At 42.3% G+C, this 16666-nt stretch overlaps 1 protein-coding gene across 3 annotated transcripts in view; it reads left to right on the top strand.

Annotated features, from left to right (window-relative positions):
* Positions 1 to 16666, top strand: part of syt7a (synaptotagmin VIIa) — a 78126-nt gene that overhangs the window by 51501 nt on the left and 9959 nt on the right. For all 3 annotated transcript variants that reach the window (XM_019277214.2, XM_019277215.2, XM_019277213.2), the window contains 6 exons: positions 804 to 935; positions 11250 to 11352; positions 13545 to 13812; positions 14794 to 14963; positions 15355 to 15469; positions 16104 to 16303. In XM_019277214.2, the coding sequence (XP_019132759.1) occupies positions 804 to 935; positions 11250 to 11352; positions 13545 to 13812; positions 14794 to 14963; positions 15355 to 15469; positions 16104 to 16303 (988 nt within the window). The remainder of the gene's footprint in view (positions 1 to 803; positions 936 to 11249; positions 11353 to 13544; positions 13813 to 14793; positions 14964 to 15354; positions 15470 to 16103; positions 16304 to 16666) is intronic.

The following is a 16666-nucleotide window of genomic DNA, read 5'->3' on the forward strand; positions in this document are numbered from 1 at the left end:
ATTAAGTGTAGGGGATAGGGATGAAGGGGGAAAGGGGATTTGGAGAGCAAGTGTAGCCGAATTGAGAGGATGAAATGAGAAGAGTGCAACACACAGAGAGCAGTGACCCAGAAAAACGGTGACACACACCGAGCACCTCAAGACACTGTGTCACTCAAATAGAAACAATTAGTCCAGATCTTCTTAATGAGGCTTAATTAAATCTTAACTCTGGAGAAAGTCGACAGACATGTTCGATGGGAAAGGTGAATCTGGAGGGAAAGCGGAAGGCAGGTTGAATAACTAGATAATTTACAGCGTGTGTGTGTGTGTGTGTGTGTGTGTGTGCGCGCACATACAGGCCTGTACATACCTTTAATATGTGTGGAAGCTGATGTGCAAGCTGCTGAATATCACATCCATTAACAATCATTAACTAATCATCAGCAGTTCCTTTAATTATTTGTTGTCTGTATGATGTGAACACAGCCTGCACCTGTTGTCGGCACCACTTCATTAAAAGCATTACATTATTATTAATTTGGCCTTTCACGTTATGGTATCTTCTTAATATCCTTCCCTGGACAAAGTGCTGCTGGAGTGTTGCAGATTTTCCTTCCGGGGTCTCTTATTGTCCCGCCGCCTCTCTGGTTTCTGTCCTTGCTGTCACCTGAAATGACCTCTCCTCTCTTTCCCCCCCCTCTCTCCTGCACCACACCTATCTTTATGTCCAATTTCCCTCTCCTTTGTTTGCACCTGTTCTCTATTCTTGCCTCTCTTTTCTATTCTATCTCTTATCGTATTTTTTTTCACGGGGGAGCCAGTGAAGGGAAGATGGTGGTCCTGGCTTTGGCCATTGGTGTGGCTGAGCAAGATGACTTTGCCAATATCCCTGACCTGCAGGAAACAGCACAGGCAACACTACCAGCCAATCAGGACCCCCCTCCTGAGAAGAGGTACCAGATAATGTATGAGCACGCTTGTTGTATGTGAGAGAATGGAGTGCAAATGGATATGATATCAAAGAAGATGATTTCAGACTCTAGGTAGAGGAGACTAGTTTTGTTTTCTAGTGTTTTTCGGTGAGTCACTGCGCTTTAGTGCCACAGACCTGCACCTGAAATAGCACTGTGCTAAAAATGAGAAGCCAAATGAAGAAGAAAAAAAAATGCCTGTATAACGAGGAGATGAGTAAAGAGATAAAGCAATTTGGATGTTAACTGTAAAGCAGTAATGAGCTCATAAATCACAGCAGTGCCGTGCTCACTTTTTCTGCTTTTTAGAACTAAAATATCAACGAATCAAATAAAATGTTTCCACATGCCAGTGGTCTGTTTTTTTTCTTTTTTCGGATCATGATAATTATCCCACCATATCATAATGACATCCTCTACCACCATTTTCATCTCTATCTGTTTGTTTCTTCACTCCTGCTTTACAGAGACCTCCCATCAGTATTTGTCGTATTTCCTTTGTATTTTCATGCTTTTATTATCCCAGTCTGTGTTCCTTTTTTTTCTCCTCCTGCTCATTAGCTTCCTTCAATCACCCTCTGCTGCTTTGAGAGTCCCCGTCTCTGCAGCTCCACCGAGGGGCCCAGAGAGCCTTCTCATTATTCCACAACATGGTAGTCACTTACATAAACATGCTGCTAAAAATAAACCTTTTTTCCTCGCCAGCCACCTTACACACTGGAAGCCAAAATATTTCCACTCATCTATAAGTATGTGCCACTCTCGCTCATTTCTTTCTATCTCCGAAAATAATTAGTTTGCTTAGGAATGTTTAAGACAAATCGTTTTCGGCCGTGGGTGGTGTAACACCACAGAGCCAAAGAGGGAAGTCCTGTGTTTGGTTGGTCCAGTCCAAGCAACAACCTCTTTGGCGTAGTTCCTTAAATGTCCACTTGAGGCTGGCTACAGTCTCCATAAGCCCCCATGTAAAAATGTCCAACTTCACAGCGGAAATAAACACATTTACAGCCTGGTACAAAAAACAGTTTTGGTCTTTATAGCTAATTTTGCTGTTCATTTTTATATAACTCACCTGTTTAAATTATATTAAGGTTTACAGTCATGCATAATTAAAAGCTTGGATGCTTTAATTGACATGTGGGTGCCGTTACAGGTGGCTTATTTGAGCACCCAGGCATCATTCTTAACCATGAAGTGGAAGAGGCAGGACTGCCAAGATGGCAGCAGCTAGAGCCGCTTATTTATGAGGTTCAACACGGCTTTTCAGAAACCTGCGCTTGACATCATCAAGCGGCAACCTCTGGTGGGTGGGTGTGCCATCGCAGATGGTTTGTTTGAGCACCCAGGTGTCATTCAGCCTGCCTCAGATCTGCATCTTGGCCGATTTTGAGATTAACCAAGAGGTGGACAGATTTTGAGCTTTAATACAGCTCTTCAGAAACCTGCTTGACGTCACGCATCCAATGTCCATTCTCTATACTGTGAATGGTAACACCACAGAGCCACGGAAGAAAACCCTTCGTTTGGTTGGTTTCGCCTTAGGCAGACAAAGCGACGCACACGATTTCCTCTGCGGTCCAATTAGGTGGTTTTAACCCTCACTTTGATTCTGTGACAAATCGGAGACAATTTGGAGATACATAATACGACGCACACCTTTAAAACAAAATGGCAGAGGAGGGCGAACAAATTCTGATTTACTCGTCACACCAATTATTCCTCGTTCACAAGTGTTTCATCAATTTGACACATGGTTTGAAACTGGAGCTCTATTACAACACCAGTGGTAACTGTTTTCTTATCGGGACTGCACAGCTGCACTGTGAAGCTGCACATGTGGGAGACATTTGCAGAGTCTCTGACTTTTATTTATCACAAAATGTACCTTTAGAGCAACCGGTGTTACTCTTGCATGCCCGATTTTAGTCTATTGCCCCTAAGCATCATGCGGCCTTTCCACTAAAGTCAACACAGCTCTGCACGGAGTTACAAACACGCATTAAAGTAGTCGCTTTTGTGAACATCAAAACTATCTCTATTGTTCAGGATTAGTGCAAAACCTGCAGTGCCGCAGAGGAGTACAATTTTCTGTGTAATTTGCTGTGCACATTACATCTGGCTTTTCCAGCTTTTGTGTTCACCTGGAAACCTCTTTAAATGGGTTGTGAAATCCACTAATAGACTAAACAGGAGGCAGGAACCGCAGGCTGCTCAGTCCAGCACGTAGTCAGCACGACTCACCTCTATTAACGGTGATTGAGTGCATTGTGGTATTTTCTAGATTAACCTAAGGTTCATTTAATATCTTGCTGTCAAAACAGAGTGAGTGGCAGCCACTTGAGCTACTTATGGCTTTGTTTGTGTCACGATAGATTACAAATTCAAATGTATATTAAATGATTTATCCGCGATTTAATTGGATGCTAAATTTAGAAGGCTCAAAGTCTGAAGTGTATTAGAAATGCAAGGTGTAAGCTGGCTGGGAGTATATCATTCCCCGTGGTGTTAGTGCTGACTTCACAGATGTCTGACCATGATTTAATCAATCACACTCTTGGCATATTGCTCATTCTGAACGGGGCTCTCAAGCCCGCCTCGAGCCGGAGACAAAGCCACGCTTTCATTCGTCTCTCGCTCTCTCCACACTCTATGTATAGCCTTATCATCGCAGTCGGTGCATTTACATCAAACTTGTCATCCATGAGTCTATTACTCATCTCCATACCTGCATCAATCATGTTATACCCCATGACTTTATTTAACTAAATTGATCATTTAAGCAACAAGTCACTGGCAAATTAAAGGTCCAGTTTGTAACATTTATGTAACATTAGTGTAAAATAAAAAAATGTTTGTCCTCAGTCTGCCATGTTGAACTGGCATATTTCATACAAACTAAACACTTGCACTTAGGCCTTTTTGATAGTTTCACAGCCACTGTAGTTTCCCCTTCATGCTATAAAGGGGAGAGGGGTATTCTTGAAATGCTTGAAATCTTACACACTGGACCTTTAAATATTTTAAAAATATAATCAGTGTTAATATAAAAGAATTCTCCACATGCGCTGAATATCAAAGAGACGCTCTGCACAGCTGCTGTGCCCAACGATAGTCAAACAACCAGTGGTGTAAAGTACATTTATTCAACCACTGCATTACTTATCTGACAGCTGTATTCAACAGTTACTGTATGTAAAAAAATATATATATATATGATATAATATTTATGATATAATATTTATATATATATATTAAAGATTAAACTATTTATCCAAAGCGACTTACAAGGACATGTTAGTGCAGCATAGAAACAAGCGACAGCTCTCGAATGAGGATAGGTTTATCATGTCCAGTTGTTGGTAGTGTTGGAGAGGAGGTACTCTAAAGAGCTGGGTCTTTAGGAGGTTTTTGAAGGTGGAGAGGGATGCCCCTGATCTGATAGGAGCTGGTAGGACGTCCCACCAATGGGGAACAACAGATGAGAAAAGTTTGGATTGCCAATGGTCAGAAGGTGCCTATATAGTGGCATTCAAGTAGGTGGGTGCAGAACCGGAGACTACTTTGTAGGAAAGCATTAGCGATTTGAATTTAATTGCAGGTGGCTACAGGTGAGCAGTGAGGTAACGTGCTCTTTTGTGTCTATTCGGGACCTGCATCTTATTTCAGTTGTCTTAGCAGCTCAAACAACAAGATATTTCTTCTATAAACTTTAAATAAGCATTCAAATCATCTAGCCTTTCTCAAAAATGAGAGAAAACTCCTGAAACAATGTAGATTTGTGTAGCAAAACTCAGGATTCTCATCTTTCTTCATTTATCATCTCATGACCTCAGATGTATCATCTGACCCTTTGGAGGCAGCCAACTCTGCAGTGCCCTAAACTACAAACAGTACATAAAGCAAATAAAAGAAGCTCCACCTCACCTCAATGTAATGTGTCCTATCCCTTTAAGTATTTTTTTCTGAAAATACTTATGTACTTTTACTTTAAATAGGAGTATAAATCCATCAATTTTCTAGGGTCACGGGGTACTGGAGCCTTTAAAACTTGAGTATAAATCCTAAATAATAGTATTTTTACTTTTTACTACTAATGTAAAGATGTAACTTCTTCCACCATTGGAAACAACAACAACTCCTAGCATTGTGCTACAATTATTTAAATAACCCTGTTAATATGAACATATATGTAAAGTACTTGATGAATGCCAACAAAGAGGCTTTCCATTCACCCTCCAGCAGTTTGTTAGCGCTTCATTGACGCTTGGCCATAGCTGAAGCCGAGCCAAACAAACACACTGTTATCCCCACTGGCCATGAGAAGGTGTTATAGTGCGTGATATTCATTACGCTCCTTCAGTGACCTTGTGTGTGCGATCGCTGGTTGAAAGTGTCGTGTGTGGCCATTTGTTTATGAAGTGAGGCAGGAGCTGACTGACAGTTTGAGCTGGTGGCAGTGATAGAGACTTTCAAACCAAGGTTACACATTTTCAGTGGCCGAGAAAGAGAGAAGAAGGACAAGGGCTGGTTGCTCGCTTAAATAGCGTGTTAGAGAAACTTGTTGGATTTTGTTGTTGCTTAGATTCTGGCGCCGCACATGCAGAGATGTTTATATCCCAGGCATCCATAGGTCTTACATATCTTAGAAAGCTTAATTAGGATGTTAGAGTGGCTTGTTAATGCCTCATTGGTCTCCACTCATACAATTCTGTTGCGATTCAGTGAACCTATACTGTAGGTCCTTTTCCAGTGTTGCTATAAAGAGAAGCCACAAATCCCCGAGAGCATTGAATCTAGATCTCTCTCTGAGCGGCAAGCGGACGGCCCAATGACGATGGAGGTTCAGGACAGAGGAGGCGGGATATATATCCTTGTGCCACATTAACATTCAATCCACTTGCCTGTGGTCTTTCAATTATTCATCCATGCATGTTACATCATTTTGTGTAAGCCAGTGGAGTTATTTCTTGTTTGAGAATACATCTCGCAGATATTGATAAATATAGATGCATGTGCAGCCTTGAAGATGTGATGCGCTCTCTGGTTGTTCTCTGGACTGTCTGTTAATTGCCAAGTGGGCTATATAACATGGTTTCATAATTTATGAGCTTATTATTTAGCTTAACTTGACATGAAAGCCAAAGATAAAGACAGTGTATAAGTGGTTATGACCTTTTTACCTAAATCAATATAAACGTCTGTGTATTTAACGTCATGGCTCCGTGTTTGTATCCACATTAGTCTCAGGAGGAGGAGTTTACTAATGTTAGGTCACTCCGAGGTCAAACACATGTGGCGTGTGATTTAAGGTGGTCATTTCATGCCTTGTTTTCTTAGACGACAGAAAAAAACTGCTCTTATAATGTTTGTAGATGATATAATCTGTATGTGTGTTTGTGCATAAACATGTAAATTGATTATGATATGCTCTGCTAGTCTGACACAGTGCTCCTCCTGTGACAGGGGTTTTATGGGGCCCGACAAATCAGCAGAGTCTTCAGGGGCTCTGGTTAAGACTGTCCCCGAGGCTTTGACTCCCTGCGGCCACCATGCTCATCCACGCATCGCAGAGGGAGGGATGTTGAGATGCATTCAGTTACATGCTTAGAGAGGGGGAAAGTAGATAGCACTAAGGCGGAAAAAAGGGAGTCACAAAGAGAGTAGGAGGAAGGGAGCACATTCATATCCATCCATCCATATGCCAGGGGACAATGAGAGAAAATTCAAAGTACAAATCCATCTACTTTCCACGAGAGTAGCAGGAGAGAGCACTGCTGCACATCCATGTGTTATGCAGGACAGAAGGAGCACTCTAGCCAGCAGGTATACTGGGACACATGCTCATCTCATACATACAGATAGACGGATGCCGGTTGGGAAGACGAGCTATTTTGGAGCATTAACCTGGGACCCCCTGTGTCCTGTCGCAGAACAGGTGGCACATCTGCTGCAGCAGCAATCTTTGAATCTAATCAGGATTCAAAACATTTGGTAGACTCGTGTTTGGACTTTTAATAGGCTTTTAAAATGTTTTGATGATTCCATGTTGCTGGAAATTCCCCTGAACGATTAGGTTAGTTTTTTGTAATTGGGCACGGAGACATGAATAAATTGCAAGGAGTATTGGGACGGCCATAAAGGGAGATGGGGCTCAACTGTTACAGTAGATAGGGTAGACACTAAACTCATGTTTGGCTTTGAAAGTAATCATGGGCTTTACTTTAGATAAAAGGGCAATTGCTGGCCACTAAACTTTAAATTAGCAGTAGTTTAAAAATACCTGAACTATGGCTCCTTTTAACGTTTAACTACATAAAAAAAGATCAACATTTGTCACACGCTGAATTTTCCTGTGGTTTTCTATTTCCATTTGGAGTTCAGCGAAAGAAGCAGATACACAGAAGGCAGCATTTAGCACCTCCCTTGTTGCTTCTTCCTGAAATGGGATTTCAGTAAATGATGCTATTTTAGACCCATTTCCAGTTCCAACATGCAGGAAGTAATTAGTTAACAACAGCAAAAGCATCCATATTTATGCGTCGCAGCAGAGTGTTTGGCCGTAGCCTGAGAAGCGAAGCAGCAGGGATGACTCTGGTGTGAATGTACATGTGTTTCATGTGGATGGTGAGTTACGTAAGCAGCGCCATGCTTCACTCCTCCTGTGGTTTTGACTGTGTATGATCCTGGGAAGTGTGCTGTGGCCCCCTGACGAATGATAGATCTCGTGGGCGGATATGAAATTGAGCATAGACATTGAAATACATCACTTCATGGTCTCAGGCGAGCGTGTTTGTTTGAGTGTGACATGTTTGCAGAGGGGTGGTGGGGCAAAAAAAAAAAAAAAAAAAAAAAAAAAAAAAAAAAAAAAAGAGGGTATGGAGGTGCTGGGTTGGGCTTTCTTTCTCGCGTCTCTCTCCAGCCTAGAAGTGGAGTGTCTTTCCCCCCCTTCCCCCTCTCTTCGAGCTGCTGGCCCTCGGTCAGGTAACAAAACAGGATAGTATCACAGGACGGTGAAACCCGAAGTGGCCCCGCCTGCCTCCATATGTCTGTTCATGTGAATGTGTGTTGTCTGCGAGGCTCTCACCCGTACCTGTCATATATCCTATACCTTTATCTTCTTTGTTCTCAGTGTGTTTGCCTGTTTGCTGCACCCCTCTAAACACACCCTTCCCCTGTGCCCACCTCCCCAACAACCTCCTGTCACACATACACTCATACCCCAATCCCCCCCCCATACGTATGGTCTGTGTTTCTAGAGCCGTTGCTATGCCAACAGCCCACTTTCTGTGCCTTAGCTGTAGGAGAATCTGATCTCAAGTCCACTCTGCCTCCCACTGGATACTGTAGACAACTGCAGGCTTTAAAGCATCAATTTCCACATCAAACCCCCCCAAAGGGGTCAGACAGAAGAAAAAAGCATTGGCACAAAAATGTAGCAGTTGTAGTTTTACCATCTGCCACAATTAATATAGCTTTTTTAGAAATGAAATAAACCAAAACCAATCTTTTGATTTTCAATTCTTAGCGTAGGAAGTTATCTTAGATTCTGCAGCCGCGGCCGCTTGGTTTAAACAACCTGGAGGCAGCACTGGAGCAGAGGACTACCTCAGGTGTTGTAGAGCAGGGCTGGTAGAAAGGACACATCCCCCTGGCTGCATTAGCTCTTACCTGAGAATGCACTGAACCCTTGAATGAAGCATGAAGGAGAATGAATAATTGAAGACTTTCACTCCCCCATCGATAGTTGGGAGGTGGAGGAGGAGGGAGGTGCCTTGCTTTACTTCAAACCCAAAGTCTCTCTCCTTGCTTTTAGAGCAATCCTCAGATCTTGACTTAGTGTTTTACCCAGCCTTTTTCCTCTCCTCTCAAACTCGTTGCCTGCAGTTTAGCAAACAATAAATAAATAAACAGCCCCTCTCAAAATGTAATTACCTCCCTTGGCAACTAATACAACTAACACCAATTGATGAATATTCCCTTCCCTTTGTCGAAATGGTTAACATCCCTCCTTCCCCCCCGTCTCGCTCTGGTTCCTTTGCTGGTTGAAGTGATTGTCTGTTTGCTTGTCTTGTTTGCTTGCTTTTTCTGTCTGTCTATTTGTCAGTATACTTTCCCCCGGTTCTGTCCTTGTCTTCTGCAAAAATGTACACATTATTGCATTCAACATCAATTCTCATCCAAATTTGCAGTACAGAGCGCCCAACAACAACAACAACAACAAAAAAGAAAACAAAAAGAAGTACGACCCACGAAACATATATTCTCTCAGTGAAAAGCTCGACAGAGAATGCTGGCCAGACAGACAGACTTTCTATGCGCTCCTTGTTTTCTGCCTGTCCAAGGCATTGCCTTCACTCTCTGAGTGACAACTACTTGCATATATTACATATGCACATGTAGCCAATGCCAGTTTGTGCTTTGGCCCTTGTGTCCCCAGTCCATACTTTTAGAGTGTTGCTTAATGGTTGTAAAATTAGGTTAGATTTAAAGCTAACGTATACAATTTATAGTTATTATTTCATTTCTACCAATGCCCTCTTTTGTGACACTCTAAATGTGCATTTCCTATGTTCTTACTGTTTGTCTTTTTGTGTTTTAAATGATATTTTTGTATGGTATATCTACACCTTATTTCACTTTCACACTCTTCTATCGTTTATTTTATGCTCTCCACGTAAAGAACGACGGTTCTTGCTCTTTCCGGTGATCGATTGTATTTATTGTCTTTTTCCTTTTTTCTTCTTTCTGCTCTCTTTCTCCCTTTAGCATGTTCGTCCCTTTGTCTCCTGTTAGAGATATTATGTGTGCATAGCTCTTTATTTTATTTGTCTCTTATTTTCTTTAAAAATACTTATCAGACTGACGAAACTAAGCCTCTCTTGTGTTTCCAGGCTTTCCTTCCTTCATTCCCTATCTTTTCTTGCAGCTCTGTTTTTTCTCTCTAATGTGCTGGTGTTTGTAACAATCTCACTCTCTGTTTTGGTTTTTTGGTTTTTCTCGTAACCTCACTGTTCATGCTATTAATACTTGCTATCTCTTCTTAAACAGACAAATAATTTTTCAGCTTGCTTTTCTATTTCTTACATTCCTTGTTGAACCTTCTATCTTATCTACAGTCTTTATGATTTCTGTCCAGTTTGTGTGTATGCATCCTCTCTGCATCTGCTCATTTCTTTTCTCTTTCTCTGTGTGTTTCTGTTTCTTATCTATTTACTGTTTGTTTATTGCCTAACAGTGTTTCCGTGTTCAGCTGCTCCATGTGCCTTGACCAGTCATCTATGGAGTGCTGTGTGTCCAATGTGTCACATTACATTGGCCAGGACTTTTCACCTATTTTGGCTCTTTCTTGTTCTATCTTTTCTCATTCTTTCTTTAATCTTTTATAATTTTCTTTTTTTGTTTTCTTTGTGATTCTTCTTGTTTTCATGATGTATGAACATAGAGGTTTTTCTCCCAGAATGTTTGTCCCACTTTTTAACGTTATGTTGTCAACAATCCTCGTGTGAAGGGCTTAAACTTAACATTTATTGACATTTGTACCTAAGCTCTGCCATGGGAGATCTCTGCTCTCTCATTTATGTTTTTTATATTAATATTTTGTGTTGTTGATGCAGACTTTTAATAACTGAGAGATTTAAACACACAAACACTTTACAAAACTGTTCAACATCTGTCCTGTTAAATGTCTGGTCGTCTACATGTTGCTATACATGTCTGTCTATTGTATTTATAGTGACGTCATGTTGCTATACATGTCATTATACATGTGTGTCTCGTTAATGTCTTTAGAGGGAATAAAGGGTTAAACATGAACTCTATGGGGTTTGGAGATAATTAATTGGTTTCTATGAATTTTAAATTTAGTGGTTCTGTTTTGTGTTTTGTCTGAAAATGTGTTTGTTTACTTGGTGGAGGTAACTTTCTTGTTAGAGATTTGGATGTTTGCCACACTGGACATATGTATAGTCATTCCAGATTCCAAGTTTCATCAAACACTCCACATCAAATGTCCTCAGTTCTAGCGCCCGCCGTTAATCTGTCGAATCTCTGGCAGATTCTTATTTGGCTTCGCTCATGATAGCTAGAGAAAAACACAATCCACTTTGAAGTGACATCTATCCAAAGCAAACTTGGACTCAATTGATCGTTTCAGATAGGATGGTGTTCAAGTGCCAAACAGGTGGAGGTTGGACTCCCCGTGTGCTCAGACATTCTCTCTTTCTGGAGACGAGTTAGCTTCTCAGCACATTGTCCACACCGTTTTCCCTCTGGGTCAACCTCTCTTTTTGCTTACAGGGGCAACAAGCCAGCTAACAGCCCTAAGGGCCAACCCCCTGATGCTGACGGCCACTCCTCCGTAACTGACCTGGCCAACTCTCTCACTGGAGATATGGTGATGGTAAGGCGCTTTGTCCCACCACACACCAAACACATCAATGTGTGTATCTATGCTGATGAAATTTTATCACTTTTAGTCCCTACTATTAGTCAGGTTCCAAAAACAAATGTATACATTGTAAATACTTCTTCTTTTTAAAGTTTATAAAGTCTCAAGTTGGTTATTTTCTCAGACTTTATAAAGTACTGACCCTGACATGACAGTCCAAGCTTGTTGTAGAGGAACTTGACTAGCATGTAAAGGTCCCTGACCTTCAACACCTTTGGTGATGGATCAGACCGCCAACTGGGAGCCAGTTGTTATCAGCCAAAATCAATGCCCAACATTAGTAATGCCCTTGTGGTGGTCAGTAGAGGACTGAAAATCCATACTCAAGTAAAAGTACAATTACTGCTTAAGAGTAAGTGAAAATGACCATTTAGAAGGTAGAGAGTCCCAAGTTAATAAATCACTGAAAGAACTAGTTACTTTGCATTTTTAGCGTGCGATTACTGCCATTACATATTAAAAACATTAGCCAGCTACATTTCCACATACAGTATATCCAGATGGCTTTAATGTCCTTGCTGAGATTTGAAAGGAGTTTAAAAAAAGCAGAGATCTTACAGTTTTTCAAGAGGCACAGCAAGCACTTCATGCCATCAACGCTTGTTTTTTTTAGATTTTTGTATAAAAAGTGTGGACAGGGATTGTTGCTGGAACCTGCCTTTTGTTCTGGGTTTTGCTCCGTCATCGTCGCATTGTTGTCAGAATAAAGGTGGTGCTTATTTTTCTTCCAGGCAGCTGGCCATTTGGCATCTGCAGTAGAGATCCCTCCTCCCAAACATACATCCAATCCCTGCATTTAGAGCAGAGCTGTAACAAAGGTATAAAAGCAAATGTAGCAAAGTTTAAAAAAGTAGATTACTGGCTCAAAAATATACTCGGGTAAAGAAGTGCAGTTAAAAAAAAAAAAAAAAAAGGAACATGAGGAACACCTGTTAATTAAAAAAATACTTTTTTTTACTCCTGTGAGTTACTTGTAATCCATTACTACCCACCTCTATGCTCTTGTGCCTCAGTTCAAGTTCAAAAATCATTTGAAATCACACAAGTTGTGGAATCATATTGATGCTTTTTGAATAAAATATTAAGTCATCACACATGTGTATCCACTTCCCTTTAGCCGTGGACTTACATTAGATCATCAGGTAGGGCTACTGTTGCTGAGTCATCCTGCATGCACAGGTTGATTTACAGCTGCACATGGTAATAAGGGAGCCATAATAGGAAAAAAAACACACACACAGGCAGTTCCCACAGTGGCAATCAAGCGAGACAAGCCATCCAAGGTGACTCACACTGTTTGATAAATTAGACTTGGAATATTTCACACTTGCTCTGCCTCTCAGCTCTAAAAAAAAACCCATATTGACAGAATCTGAGCGAGAAAATCTTTGTCACTTTGAAACTGAAGCTCTGGCTTTAAACCATGAAATCAACTGTTTCAGGTAGCTCTCTGAGTGTTTGCATTCAAACCAGACAGACAACCAGGCCAGGCCTCTCTCTTCTGGACTGCTGGTTGTTTTATCTCTCCAGTCAGTCCAATCTTTGCTACTGTTAGAGAAAGAAAACAACAAAGGGCAGAGACAGAAGGTGGAGAAAGGAAGTGACCATGAAGACAAGTGCAGAATGCCAACCTTGAGCTGTGCTCCATCCTCTCCATGCCCCTCATGCAATACCCTCTATCTCTCTCCTCTACTCTTTCTGTTTGTCTCTCACTCTCTCTCTTTCCCTCTGTCTGTACTCCGCTGTCTATCAGATAGTGGCCTTTTAGTGCACAGCAATGATAAAGCAGTCAGAGAGGCTGTGAGAGCGAATCTGTGGTCTAAAGCCCCTCTATCTTCAATCTGGGCACCTCCTGCCTCTTAAGAACATTAGAAAGGAAATAAAACACTCTCAGTCTTCTTAATGTTAGGCCAATCTCTGCCTTTGAGCAGCTGCTTAAGTATGCCGCGATAGAAATGCAGCTCTAAAATCTCCTCCCCTCACAGCTTCCCTCTGTCACGGTCTGTGTGCACGTGCTTTTGTCAGAGAAAGCGTGCGCCCTTGGACTGAACTTTATATGTGAGTGGCTGCTGCTGCTGCTGCTGCTGCTGCTGCTGCTGCTGCATGTGTTTTATACTTATATGACTGCATTTGTTGCCCCACAGCTGTCTCCAGGTTCGGAGGATGATGATGGGGAAGGGCCTATCAGTGAGAAGCTGGGCCGGATCCAGTTCAGCATAGGCTACAGCTTCCAGAACACGACCCTCACCGTTAAAGTGCTCAGGGGGCAGGAGCTCCCAGCCAAGGACTTCTCTGGGACCTCCGACCCGTTTGTCAAAATATACCTGCTGCCTGACAAAAAGCACAAGCTGGAGACCAAGGTCAAGAGGAAGAACCTCAACCCACACTGGAATGAAACCTTCCTGTTTGAGGGTCTGTGTTATTTCCACTCGGCTACGTAACAATATAACATTTGCACTGGTGTGGTTAGATCCGATTTGCATAGAAAACGAACAGAAACTACCATTAGTGAGAGAAAATATGGACAAAATGCAGAAATGTCTAATGGGAAATAAACCAACCTGCTCAAACTTTGTGCAGATCACTTTGAGAGACCACAATGCTCGTTATAGGAAGGTTGGTGGTTTCCATTATTGGGGCATGACAGTTAATCCTATTAGACATTTTGAGAATGCACTTATTCGCTTTTTTGCTGAGAGATAGACGGGAAGATCAATACGACTAATATCTGTACTCTGAATATGAAGCTAGGCGCCGCTTCGCTTAGCAAGAGGGGAAAACAGCTAGTCTGTCTCTGTCCAAAGGTCCAAAATCAGCCCACCACCTCTAAAGCTTACTCATTAACATGTTGCATCTTTTTGGGGGGATTAAGTACAGTACTAATCCTCTGGTCTGAGTCTCTGCCACCTGACCTTGTTGCATTAAACAGTCTCGCCAGTGAGCGAGAGTCGTTTCAAAAACAGGATTGTGGGAGTTGTGTGAAAACTCAAGGTGTGAAGTTCTAACAATATTTTTGCATTGATAAAACCTCTAATTCAACTGGTAAAAAATATTCTTAAGAGCTGCAAAGATGTTAAGTACAGCCGTGCAGGGAGCAGTGAAATGTCTCACCGCTTTATGTTCAAAAGGTTCCGAAACTTTTCAGAAATTAGAACAATAGCCTTTGCTTTTGAAGAGTGAATGAGATAGGTCTTTGTGACTCAAGTATAATGATCCTCTCAGTCATTTGAGAGAGCGCTGGCTGGTCTCGCAGTTTCCGAAATGCACTTTGGCCTTTGCCAAATTCATCCGTGTTTGCAGAGTGCAGATTACTCTGCCCTCTCAGTGCTGTCAAGAATATGTTCTCCACTCTCCGTAACTTAACTCCCTCCCCTGTTTCTGTCTCTGTTTTAGGCTTCCCTTATGAGAAAGTGAGAGAGCGCACTCTATACCTTCAGGTCTTGGACTATGACCGCTTCAGCAGGAATGACCCCATTGGAGAGGTGTCAATCCCCCTTAACAAGGTGGAACTGGGCCAGATAAAGACCTTCTGGAAGGAGCTGAAACCCTGCAGTGATGGCAGTGTAAGAGAGGGAGGAAGGGCCATCTGGCTAAATGATGATGAATCCGGTGTTTTCTTTCAGATGTTGCATTTACTGTTTTATCAAATGAGTATGGTGTTGTGCCATTTGTTGACATATTTTAGCATGTGAACTCTGATAGATGTAATTTTAGGGTGAGTGACGGGCTTAGCAAAGTCTAGTCCAGTCACTGGACCACCACAGGTTTGAGCAGAAAGGGCAGTGTGATGTAATCTTACACTAGATACACAAGATAGTGAGTAATCTGGAGTTTGATATTCCCTGATGAAACATGAGACTGGCTGATTCATACTGCATTGTGTGTGTGTGTCTGTGTGTGTGTGTGTGTGTGTGTGTCTGTGTGTGTGTGTGTGTGTGTGTGTGTGTTCCTTAGGGGAGACGAGGAGACCTGCTGGTGTCTCTCTGCTATAATCCCACTGCCAACACCATCACTGTGAACATCATCAAAGCACGCAATCTCAAAGCCATGGATATCGGGGGCACCTCAGGTAGAGAATCCTCCGTGTTTGTTCAGTCTTTTTCTTACCCTCGTTCACCAGTTTGAAGCCCTTCCTGTGACATTGGAAGCTCTGCGGCTTCACGTGCAGCTCCGTCTCGGTGTTCAAACATTTACTGACCCGTCCGTGCAGAGGACACTGGCCGTCTGGCTCCCAAGATGGGTCGCGTTGTAGATAGCCGTGGCAGCAAGGTGACATTACATCAAGCATCTCGCCCTCTCTTTCCTGTCGTCTCTCTTTCTGTATATCTATGAGGATCTTCAGCCTCCCAGCCAAATCTGTGTCCGCTCAGTCTGGTGCTTGTTTTTAAGGTATCAAGTCTCCTTTGTAAAAGTACTGCAGTAGTAGGAGCGGTGCCTGTTAGTATTACGGAATATGATAATGCTCCAGAATTGGTAGTACAAATCCCAGGCCCTATTTCCATAAATACTTCCTCATTTGTATGTTTCCTAGCTCAGGGGAAACTGTGACCTTGAGCTCAAACTAGGTATCTGCTTCCCTGCTGCCTTTCCCTGACTTTAACAATTAGGAGGGTAATTGCAAACCTGACCCTTAAAATCACCTTGCATGGGCATCTTCATCCTTGCTTTCATGTAAACTTCTGTTCGCTGCGTCCACATTGCAGATCCATATGTGAAGGTGTGGCTGATGCACAAGGACAGGCGTGTAGAGAAGAAGAAGACAGTGACGATGAAGCGCTGTCTGAACCCCGTCTTCAATGAGTCCTTCCCCTTCGACGTGCCCGCCCATGTGCTAAGGGAGACCACCATCATCATCACCGTCATGGACAAGGACAGGCTCAGCCGCAACGACGTTATCGGCAAGGTAAGGGCTTTACAATACTCTTTGTGTTGTTACCCTTGGTTACAACAAATGAGGCCCCTTCAACTCCTCGATACATAAAGTAATATGCTGGTTTCATGTCTGAAGATGCAACTAAGAAAAGACATTTTCACACAGCAAGTGGGTGCCACCTAAGTCAGTCATTGTGACCATAGCAACCACAGAAACACACAGAAATGAGTTAATCGATGAAGAGAGGCGTTCAAAGGTCATCGTTAGCTTCGAGGTTTGATTATCTGGTCAGGGGTCAAGAATCAACTGTCATGAGATCAGTTAGCAAAGCATCATCTTGTCATATCTACTATTTTAAAGCGATGCTCTGTCTGATGAAGATGGTGAGATGAG

Source organism: Larimichthys crocea, chromosome XXI (assembly GCF_000972845.2).
Source record: "Larimichthys crocea isolate SSNF chromosome XXI, L_crocea_2.0, whole genome shotgun sequence".
Classification (NCBI taxonomy): Eukaryota; Metazoa; Chordata; class Actinopteri; family Sciaenidae; genus Larimichthys; species Larimichthys crocea.